The sequence below is a fragment of the Octopus bimaculoides genome, chromosome 2 (assembly GCF_046866305.1).
Source record: "Octopus bimaculoides isolate indiv1 chromosome 2, ASM4686630v1, whole genome shotgun sequence".
NCBI classification, from domain to species: domain Eukaryota; kingdom Metazoa; phylum Mollusca; class Cephalopoda; order Octopoda; family Octopodidae; genus Octopus; species Octopus bimaculoides.
In genome coordinates, this window is record NC_142929.1 from 125796359 (window position 1) to 125809264 (window position 12906).

Below are 12906 nucleotides of genomic sequence, written 5' to 3' on the forward strand. Positions count from 1 at the left end.
ATTGTTCACCCTTAAATAAATATGGCGGCTTGAACAAATATTTTTCTTTTCAGTTCTGTTTATATTTTCTTTCATTTTCAAAACTGATTCTTATCATTAATAAAATATTTCATATCAGGTCTACATCAATACATTTTCCGTGAGGTTCTATTGTTTCGTGTTATTAAAACTATGATGTTATATTTATAGTCCGGTACCGACCACCCAACAAAAGTGCAAGAACCAGCGCTCACATAGACACACAATACAGGCAGCCGCTTGCAGGCAAGAGACATTAATAAGTAAATATACATTAAATATACAATAATCGATTTTATAGATATATTTCCATAATTTCATTTGCAATAAATCACATTTCTGTTCATACACTAATTACGAAAGCTTCAGATTTCAAAGAAGTTAATCATAAAAGCGAAGTGTTGTCTTATAGTGAGTTTGCTGAATGGTGGGTGAATGTCGGGAGAATGGTCAGTGTAAAAGGACCAGTCATGAGCATGCACCCGTAAAAAGGAAAAAAGGAGGGGACTCTTGCCCTGTTGGTCAGGCCACCCGTGGCTTTTGTGGGTTTTCCCACGAGTAGCCTTCAAGCGCCTACCCCTATTAGGAGATTTTATTGTTTAATTTCAATTGTTATTTTACTGTTTACTCGATTAGAAAACCCCTATTGTCTTTTCATGTTATTGTATGTCATTTTATGTTGTTTTATGTAAGCCCTTGGGTCTAATAAAGAAATAATTATTGAATAAAAAAACAGAGTCCAATTTACTATTGCTTCACTTGTGTTACTGTTTCTTCAGTTTATTTTTTCAACATGCAACATATGTGCACAAGGCAACTGACGTCATTTCTGTCCAAAGCCCTCATTGATCTCTGCAAGAAATACACGATTCATTATACAGTACATTTGAAGAAATCGCCAGTACATCAGCAATATCTTTTGCATTCTGTTTTTTTTTCTTCTGACCATTCTTATTATTTATATCCATCTAAATGTCCGGTATCTGAATTTTATTAATAAACTATTGATAAACGTCATATGACAAGGAACTTTGGAAGTATACTTTTGCCACTATGAGTAGATAATAATTATTAATATTAAATATTATACATATGTATAAATTAGTGCATTTCTTCTGACATAACATTCTAGATTCAAATACCGCCGCGGTCCACTTTGCATTTCTTCTTTTCGGCGTGGCTAAAATAAGTACTAGTTCAGCACTAGGGTCAATGTAATCGCCTATTCCACTTCCTCTCAAAATTGCTGGTCTTGTACCAAAATTCAAAATGATTATATATATGTACGTAAACATATACACATATACACGCACGCGCATATATGGCTATGTAAACCTACTACTTCTTTACCTCACCCTACCAACTGCTTGTCAAGTTTATCCTTCTGCTTGGACTATGACCATATCTCTATGTGTGTGAACAGAAGATTATGTGTATGCAAAAGTACGAGTGTGTGTAAGCATGTCATGTATTTGGTGTTCATCGACTATGTAACTTTTATCATCTTTACCATCCTCCCCCATCAATGCTTGTCAATTTCAATATACTTATATTGACTAACTTCTTATGTTAACTCTCTCTGTATTTTTATTTCACTCTTTTCCTCTCTATCACTCTCTCCCTTTATATATATATATATATATATATATATGGGAGAATTTACGAAAAAAAAAACAACAGACGAAGACAGGTGGTGTAAACAACAAATGGATGTATTAGTATAACGCTCGGGAATAGAGAAAGTCTTTGACGTTTCGAGCCTACGCTCTTCAACTGAAAGGAACACAGAAAGAAACAAGGAGAGAAACAAGGAGAAAAAATATAAATGTAGTGGTCAGCGATCTATCATGGCGAATGTATATATATATATATATATATATATATATATATATATATATATATATATATATATATATATATATATATATATATATATATATATATATATATATATATATCAGGTAAAGCGTGACCGGAGAAATCAACCAACCAATGTTTATAACAGCTATCATTATATTGAGCTACCAGTTTCTTTCTTTTAACCCTTTGGCTGCCCAAAAGCCTTTTTGTAAGTTTGTCCTAAACGTCCATATTTACTTTCAGTCTTCTAGTTAGCACTTGCTTCATACGTTCTGGGTAACATATGACTTCCCTTTAATAAATCCCAACTTACTCTGGCAGTCGAAAAAATTTGGGAATATATATCATCTACGACGCATGGTTGCCAGGAAAATGTACCCTGCGTATCACATGCGATACACAGGACAGGTAAATGGTTAAATATAGTTTCTTCATCAGACAATCGACCGTTTGATAAATTTCTTCAAATAATATATATTTTTCAATTTACTATGAAATTCTTTTCATAGTTCGATTAATAATTTTTTTCGTTCAAGTTCATCTTGAATAATAAAAACTTTCTGTTCAATCTCAATGTCATCTTTGTCTGTATATATATATATATATATATATATATATATATATATATATATATATATATATATGATTTTATTTCAAAGAGTTCCAACTCTGTCTGCTTTTTATGTTTTATTTATATTCTTTTTCAACAGGAAGTTTGTGTCTTGCGAACCTCATAATGGGTTTTTTTGAATTAACACTATATGAAACCTCACGCCAGAAATTTGGACACCTTTTCCACATCTTTTTAATGGATAACTGGAAAAGATATTTGGATGATTGTTTCATCATATGGAAGGACCCCTATGACAAACTTCTAGAATTCAAATCCATACTTAATAACATACATCCCAGCATTCAATTCACTATGGAATTCAGCAAACATCATCTCCCTTTTCTTGATCTCTTAATTATAAAAACACCTAATAACCAAATCACAACCGACATCTACCACAAACCTACAGACTCACAACAATACCTCCTTTTTAGCTCATGCCACCCAAAACACACCAAGATAAATACCCCCTTTAATTTAGCTAAAAGAATTTGCACCATTGTCTCTGAGCCAAACACTCGAGAAATACGCTTACAAGATCTCAAAAAAACACTGTTACAACGCCAATATCCCTCCACACTCATAGATCTTGGAATAAAACGTGCCAAGGAACTTGACAAAAACACACTAAAAACCAACCAACATAATAACACACCCAACCCCAAAATACTTCCATACATCTCCACCCATAACCCCCAAAACATCGAAGCATACACCACAATCAAACAAAACCTCCCCTTACTCACCACAGACCCGAAAATGAACAATATCATTAATACACACAAAGTCCTTAAATGCAAAAGGCAACACAAATCTTTGAAAACATTATTAACCAATTCCAAACTACATACACCACTTCCACCCCCATCAGTTAAAAAATGTGCACGCCCTAATTGTGGTACCTGCCCCTACCTACTTGAAGGCTCTGAATTTACCTTCAAACGAGGAACAAAGTTTAAAATTAAAACCAATTTCTCTTGTTCCTCTGGTAACCTCATTTATGTCCTCACTTGCGTAGGTTGCCAAAACTTCTATATCGGTCAGACGAGCCTCCCATTGCGTAGAAGAGTAGCTGTCCATAAGGAACAAATAAACCTCCCTCAATACCGCCAAATTCCACTCAGTGGCCACATAGACTCTTGCGCCAGAAACAAAAACCCTAAATTCATTATATTCCCTTTCTATCAATGTAAAGACAGAATCTCCACACAAGAAAGAATCAACAAGGAGAATCTTTTCATAGAGAAATTCCAACCATTTCTTAACACACACACCCCTCAGTGACCTTATTTCTCTATGAACAGACACAAACTTCCTGTTGAAAAAGAGTTCATAACTCCAACTAACAACACTTGTCTCCCCTTACACACACTTCCTGTTTTGACACCACATTTCCTGCTTAACACAAACTTTTAACCCTTTTTTTAAAACCTAACAAAACTCTCAACTCTCATGCATCCTTATTTTTCCTACCAGTTGAACTACTATTGAACTACAAAAGCTCAAAGACAATATAATGTATGGGTATATTTATTTTTTTATATATTATTGTTTTATATATTATTTTCTTCATTTTGTACTTCTTTGTAAAAAAAACATTTTCATTCTCCTTCTTCTTGATAATTTGCTTTTCGCAATGAAAACCGGTTAGAAGAAATCTTTATTAAAATATGCTTCTAGTTTAGCATTCTGGCTTTTTTTCATTTTCCTATATATATATATATATATATATATATATATATATATATATATATATATATATATAGGGTGATAAATTGAATATTATTTCAATTTAAAACCAAGTGGCCTAGAATATAAAAAAATCTGAAAATTCAGAAAAAATTGTATTACACGTGTATAAGGGATGACCACTAGGTGGACATCCAATATGCTAGAAAGAGTTCATCAACGACCCAACCACAAAGAAAAATAATGTTCTCCAGAAAAATTTCACAAAACGCCAGAACAGGACAAAATGAGAAATATACAGAATAAAGAATTATCTATGGACTGCTGCAGTTTCGAACATTAACGTTTTACTTAAGTATATATATATACTTAACACTTAGTTGTGATCTGAACATAACCGCTTCTGACACAGAGAATCGGGAGCCCTTTTGGGCATTCTATTTTCCTTAGAGGGGTTAGATGATGGCGGTGGTGTTTTCAAAGGGCTGGCACGTGTAACCTGATCACCTCTGCCGATCAAACTCTCAACCCATGCGCTCCAGTTGCAACACTGATTCTGCCCAAATTTGACGTCGATGTTACTTAATTTGGTTTGAAATAAGGAACTTCATTAGCTTAATAATCCCAACTTAATCCCGAGCAAAGCCGGGCTATACTGCTAGTATATAATATAATAGAAAATAAATGGTAAAATGAAATGAAGTATTGAATGTCTTATTGAATATATGAAATATTGAGTATTCAATATAGAGAATTAAATATATAAAGGCCTTTATATATTTAATTATCTATATTGAATACTCAATATTTCATATATTCAATAAGACATTCAATACTTCATTTCATTTTACCATTTATTTTATATTATATTATATATTATATATCCCATATTCTATATCCCACATTAATTTTACAAGAATATAAATAAAACATAAAAAACAGAGTTGGAACCCTTTTAAATAAAATAATATATTTCTCTATACACGATCACACAAAACCCTCTTATTGTATTTATTTTTATTCATATATATATATATATATATATATATATATATATATATATATATATGAGAGTATTGTAGTTCGCTTGAAGCATTGTGTATTGTTTGTAAAGAATAAAAAGTTTAGAATGGTATAACAATGTACTATAATAGCCTCTTCATTTTATAATAGCCTCTTCATTTTCAGTTTTATTAATATTTTTCTTTCATTTTCAGAACACAATCTAACTTTTCTCATTGTAAATGCACGAAGAGCTTTGCAAATGTTTGTGTTTTGGTTTTTATCTGCAGACAAAGAAATTTGTGAATATTTTCAAGTATTATTATCCACTTCTATCCAAGGCGGCGAGCTGACAGATCGTTATCACGCTAGACAAAATGCTTAACGGTATTTCGCCCATCGCTAAGAGTTCAAATTCCTCCGAGGTCGACTTTGCCTTTCATCCTTTCAGATTCAATAAAATAAGTTCGCAGTGAGCACTGAAGCCGATGTAATTAACTTTCTTCATCTCAAGTTGCTGGCCTTGTGCTCAAATTTGAAACCATTTAAAACTTCTATAAGCAACTTTCAGTTTTGTACATAAATCTCTGAAATATTTCTCACTAATGAAGACAAAATTTCCGAAATCCGTCCGTCATGTAAATGTCTTTTATTTTTTGCTTGTTTCGGTCATTCGATTGCGACCATGCTGGGGTACCGCCTCCAAGAGTTTTAGTTGAACGAATCGTCGATCCCAGTTCTTATTTTTTGAAGTCTGGTTCTCATTCTATCGGCTCTTTTTGCCGAACCACTAAGTTACGAGGACATAAATAAACAAACATCGGTTGTCAAGCGGTTGTGGGGAACACACACACGCATGCATAACACACACACACATAACACAGAAGTATATGACGGGCTTCTTTCACTTTCCATCTCCCAAATCCACTGTCAAGGCTTTGGTCAGCCCAGCGCTATAGGAGAAGACACTTGCCCAAGTTACGCAGTGGGACTGGACGTGAATCCATGTGAATGGAAAACAAAATTCTTAGTACACAGTCATGTCAACGCAAATAGGAAAAACAACAAATAAGGCAAAAATACAAACTAAATTATGAAATTAAACGAACTGACAAATGAAATTATGAAAAATAGATAAAGAAAAAGAAATATGTTGCTAGAATAGAAAGCTGTTCTCCTTTGCTGAAAATACAAAACTGACAATGAAAATGAATTTACATTAAGCAGAAAGTTCGAATTAAAAAACAAAAAAAGAAAGGACTCACATTTTACATTGCAATCGTTATGGGTATTTGTGTCTCGAAGATGGCAGTCTCAAGAATTCAACTGACCGGCATGAGTGAGCCACAGGCTCTGTATTGGTCTCACACGTAGAGTTGAAATATTTTTCTGTATTTCATGTATCGTCACACACACACACACACACGCGCGCGCACAAGGAGATTATGTCCTTATTAACTACCAAGCCTAAACAAAGTGAAGGAAAAACAGCAAAAACAGCAAAAAAAAAAAAAAAAGTAAGAGCTGTGAAAAGAATTATCTCCGCAGCTTCAATGCTGAACTATTTATTCATGTCAACCATTGGAAAGTGCAATCCTGAATAAATACTGGAAAGATGAACAACATCGATGAAGAACCCTTAAGGATAACTCTAACAACTATGTAATTCTATCATTTGTTATAAGGAAACAGTCGAGAAAGTGCTGAGCTGGAATAGTTTGGGAAGATTCAAACGTTATAGTGTCATATTCTTTTCCTCTCAATCTATGTCTTGTACCAGAGTGGAGGCGCAATAGCCCAGTGGTTAGGGCAGCGGACTCGCGGTCATAGGATCGCGGTTTCGATTCCCAGGGCGTTGTGAGTGTTTATTGAGCGAAAACTCCTAAAGTTCCACGAGGCTTCGGCAGGGGATGGTGGCGAACCCTGCTGCACTCTTTCACCACAACTTTCTCTCACTCTTTCTTCCTGTTTCTGTTGTGCCTGTAATTCAAAGGGTCAGCCTTGTCACACTGTGTCACGCTGAATATCCCCGAGAACTACGTTAAGGGTACATGTGTCTGTGGGGTGCTTAGCCACTTGCACGTTAATTTTACGAGCAGGCTGTTCCGTTGATCGGATCAACTGGACGTAAGCGACGGAGTGCCACCAACAACATGTCTTGTACCAAGTTAAAAACAAAAAAAAAACAACAACATCACAAACTGTCATTGATTATTGTGAGCGATTTACACTGTAAGTACTTTGTGGATGAAGTCTGCATTAGCAGGCGCATGCGTGGCTCGCTTTGCAACTGCGTGGTTAAAAAGCTCGCTTTGTAACTGCGTTGTCTCGGGGTCCCATTGCGCATACGGGGTCCCATTGCGCATACGGGGTCCCATATGGTAGATGGAAATTGTGCGACTATCTATCTATCTATCTGTGAGTGTCTGGTGTGTTTGTCCCTCTACGGTTTAATAACCGGTGTTGATTTGTTTACGTTTCAGTATCATAGCGAACCGGCAAAAGAGACCGGTAGAATAAGTATCAGATTAAAAAGTAGTACAGGTGTCGATTTTTTCGACCTATCCCTTCAAGGTGTTGCCCCAGCACGGCTGCAATGACTGAAACGTGTAAAAGATACGACAAAAGATTAGTAGCTGCTAATAAACTTGATCTTTCATAAATGATGAATTATAACTCTTCAGTTAATAAGGTACAAAAGTTGGGTATACTTACATCCATGTTAGCAGTCATTGATAGGAAATGCGGGATTTCAAAATGGAGGTTTTTGCCTTGGCTTTGATGTTAGACGAATGTAATAGGGCGGTGATAACTTGTATTTTTGTTGTCACTGGGATTAAAAAATGGTTTCAATTAAAACAAGGAAATAGTTCATTGCAAAAGTGAAAGTATGTGTTTGTGTGTGCATACACACACACACACACACACACACACACACACACACACACACACACACACACACACACACACATATATACACACACACATGCATGCATATATATATGTTCTTGTATGTACATGTGTGTAAGTATATATGTACATGTATGTACACGTGTGTGTGTATCTATCTATCTATCTGTCTGTCTGTCTGTGTCTTTGTATATATATATATATATATATATATATATATATATATATATATATATATATATATATATATATATATATATATGAGAGTATTGTAGCTCGCTTGAAGCATTGTGTATTGTTTGTAAAGAATAAAAAATTTAGAATGGTATAACAATGCACTATAAAACAAAAAATGGACTGTGAGACCAAATTACAACAGGTATATAGTCCATTTTTTGTTTTATAGTGCATTGTTGTACCATTCTAAACTTTTTATTCTATATATATATATATATATATATATATATATATATATGTATGTGTGTGTGTGTGTGTGTATGTATGTATGTATGGGTATATATATATTCATTTATAAATATATACAATACATACACACATACATACATACATGAACAGCTTTTCTTTTACGACAACCTTTTTTATATTAGATTTTTCATATTATTTTAGCTTTTTATAGTTGATTTGTAACAGCTGAGTTCTAAATCCATACCGACGTTTCTACACCTTCACAGTCTCGTTTTCAAGAATTCACTTGAATATTCTTGACGTCTGTGTTAAAAGCTGATAAGAAAATAGGAAAACTCTAAAATAAAATCGATAAAGATAAAACGTGGAAATAGTCGTGTATTTAATGGAACACATACACACCTCCGCGTACATACTTACATGTATACTCACACACACACACATTTATGTATATATACACATACATATATGTGTGTATATATATATATATATATATATATATATATATATATATATATATATATATATATATATATATGCACACACACACACACACATATATACAAACACACACGCACATATATATATATATATATATATATATATATATATATATATATATATATATTCAGATATGCGCGCGCGTGTGTGTGTGTGTGTGTGTGTGTGTAGTGGAAATTATGCTGATAAAGAAAATAGATATATTAAATATAAGAGTTTGGGTATGAAATACAAAATATTTATATATGTATACATGCAAAACGAGAGAAAGCAAAATTTGGGGACTTTCACATGATGAATATTTAAGTATAAATAGATATTTATAATAATAGATGCAACTTACACAGAATACAAGCGACAGAGAAAATTAATGAGGAAGAAGAAAGGTGTTATAAGTTCAACAGCTGTTTCTGGAGGCTCGGAGATCCATCACAATGTTGGTGGTGTAGTTCATCACAATATACGGCCGTAATGGAAGCAATCAAGGTTGGATAAATCGAGCCTCTTTCATCAGGGTAGAGATCTTATATTTCAGATCATAATGCAGAGAAGTTCAATAAAGGAAACATTGAACTTCTCTGCATTATGATCTGAAATGTAAGATCTTCTCCACTCTGATGAGGGAGGCTCGATTTATCCAACGTTGATTGCTTCCATTACGGCCGCATATTGTGATGAACTACATTCACCAACATTGTGATGGCTCTCCGAACCTCCAGAAACAGCTGTTGAACATATAACACCTTTCTTCCTCCTCTTTAATCTTCTCTGTCGCTTGTATTCTGGGTGTGTGGATAGGGGTTAGTGACATTGACGTGTGGATGTGTGTTTGTGTAAGTGTGTGCGTCTGTAATGTGTGGGTAAGTGGATGATGGTGAGTGGGTGTGCGGATGATGGTATATGGGTGTGCAGGTTATAGTGCGGTGTAGGTGCTGGGAAGTGATCAGTGCTAGTGTGTGTGTGTGTGTGTGTGTGTATATATATATATATATATATATATATATATATATATACCACATAACACCATCCTACACCACTCCACACACACTAGCAATGACCACTTCCCAGCACCCACACCACACACCATCATCCACACACACATACACACACATTACAGACGCATACACTTACACACGCAAGTCAAAGTTACTACATATACACGTCAAAGTTACTATATATATATATATATATATATATATATATATCATCTTTTGTTTCAGTCATTGGACTGCAGCCATGGTGGGGCACAACCTAAAGAGTTGCGTCGAACAAATCGATCTAGTACTTATTCTTAAATGTGGTAATTATTGTATCAATTTCTTTTGTCGGTAAACAAACACCGGTTGTCAAGCGGTGGTATGAGATAAACCCAAATACAGACACACGCATACACACATATTTGCGATCGACTTCCTCACAGTTTCCGTCTGCGTACTTTACTGACAAGGAATTGGTCGGTCCAGGGCTATAACAAAAAAGAAAAAACTTATCTAATGTGCCACGCAGTGGAACTGAACCCGAAACCACATGATCGCAAAGGGAACTTATAACGAAGTTTGTTAGTTGATATATGACCCCACCCACTTCTATAACCTTCTCTATCTAAGTTACACAAAAGAACAAAACAGTACCTAGTCAATATATCGAAACAGGACTTGTCTAGAAACCTACAGATCTTTAGTTTAATTCTCTCTTAACTGAACTATTTCGACAACCTGCAAGCAAATCATAATTTACAGTAAATCAGCTTCTAATTATTTTCATCGTTAATGAAATAATTCACTTCGTAATATAATGTTTAATTAACAAGTTACAAGTTCAGTTCTACAGGGTGTCCACAAGGTCTGGGTACATAGAGTAAATAAAATCATAACATAAACAATTAAATATAAGAAATAGTAATTTCTTAAAGCATGTGTTAATCCCCATGGAAGTACATGGAGTAAATAAAACCATAACATAAACAATTAAATATAAGAAATAATAATTTCTTAAAGTATGTGTTAATCCCCATCTACCCAGACTTTGTGGACACCCTGTATATTTAAGAGACGAGGATTTATGTACATTATTTACATTATTCACGTTATTTACATTTGACGGATATTTGCCCTCATCTTGTTTGTTGTTAACACAACGTTTCGGCTGATATACCCTCCAGCCTTCATCAGGTGTCTTGGGGAAATTTCGAACCTGGGTTCTCATTCCTTAGGTATTTTTCGATGTTATCATCATTATTATTATTATTATTATTATCATTATTATTATTATTATTATTATTATTATTATTGTTCAGGTCACTGCTTAGAATCGAACTCGGAGTCTTAGGGTTAGTAGCTCGCGCTCTTAACCACTACACCATATGCCCGTGGGGCGGGGTATATCAGCCGGATGAGGACAAATATCCGTCAAATGTAAATAATGGAAATAATGAAGTTACAAGTTATACCAAATTGACGATATCTAAAAGGAATGAAATAGTACTATACACGAAATAGTAAGAACTTCGTAATAAACAAAAACATGAACTCAATGTATTTTTCTTCGTAATACGTTAATTTCAAACTCAATATTATTTCGTGTCCATTAGGACACCAAATGAAATATTTTAAATAATGGATAAAGAAAAACATAGACTTGTGTTTGAATACAGTTTCACAATTATATTTTGTATGTTTTAGATTTGTCTGAAATCTATATATTACTATAAATAATAAAACAGGCATTTTTATTTTTTGCAAATACTCCTCATAACACCAAACAGTTTTACCATTAAGCACGTCAAGGTTTAGTAAACACATTCAACGATACAAACAGCGCTCAAGCTCAATCCGCTGAAAATAACTGTTAAAAATTTTACAAATTATATCCTTAAATGGTATATTGGATAATACTGTTCCTGAAACACAAAGGACGAGGTTGTTATGCCTGTAGCAGTCAAATCTACTTCAAATCACACCATGCCCTACCGTCTTAAGTTAGAAGACAATACACCGGAAAATGTAGTCCCATATATACAAGCAGGCGATACATGCACACACACACACACACACACACACACACACACACACACACACACACACACACACACACACACACACACACACACACACACACATGTATCCTATAACGAATTAAAAGCAGCGCTAGTGCTGTAAACATTATCGATCGCATATACTTAATGTATGAGTTTTGTTTGTTCGCCGGATTCGCTGCGTTATAGTGCTAGGGACGACTATATATATATGTAGAAGGTTGAGAAGGAACACACGAGTTGATATGTATAAGCAAAATAAGACAAGGTAGAAAATGCTAAAATAATTTTATCATGAACATTTTAGTACCGGTTTCAGTCTTTGCGACTTTTTCAACTTAGAGTAAAGCATGAAAAACAATTAAATTGTGGAAAAATTAAATGAAATGTTTTTTAAAAATATTTCCATAGTTTTCAAATGCAAGGGACATTTTCCTTTTTTCTGTCTGTCTGTCTCTCTTTTACTCATGTGTAAAATGTAAGTAAGAAGACGACAGATAAATTTAGCCCGTTTAAATTTAACACGTGCTCAATTCATATACGTCATTTTACTTGTACTACACACACATACACACACCACACACACAAACACACACACACACATACATGAAACGCTGCCTTGGGCGCTTTAAGTCTGGGGAGCGTCACAAATTCTGAATAACTTAAAGATTTCTTAATCCAACTAAAAATACGAAATCTTAGTAATAAAGAGATCAGGTGAAGTCACTCCCAGAACAGATGAAAATAACAGGTATGCGGTGATGTGGGGAGACTAAGTGGTCATGTGGTGTTATGGCCAGTCACATGATTTGGTTAAAAATATTTCTAATTTTGCAAGACAAAAAAATGTTAT

General features: G+C 34.2%; 1 protein-coding gene across 3 annotated transcripts in view; it reads right to left on the bottom strand.

Moving 5' to 3' along the window:
* Positions 1–12906, bottom strand: part of LOC106871002 (uncharacterized) — a 49241-nt gene that overhangs the window by 22977 nt on the left and 13358 nt on the right. For 2 of the 3 annotated variants that reach the window (XM_014917265.3, XM_089347646.1), the window contains exon 2: positions 7898–8012. The exons of the other annotated variant lie outside the window; for it this stretch is intronic. In XM_014917265.3, coding sequence (XP_014772751.1) covers positions 7898–7915 — 18 coding nt within the window. In that variant the 5' untranslated portion in view covers positions 7916–8012. The remainder of the gene's footprint in view (positions 1–7897; positions 8013–12906) is intronic. 3 annotated transcript variants of the gene reach the window in all.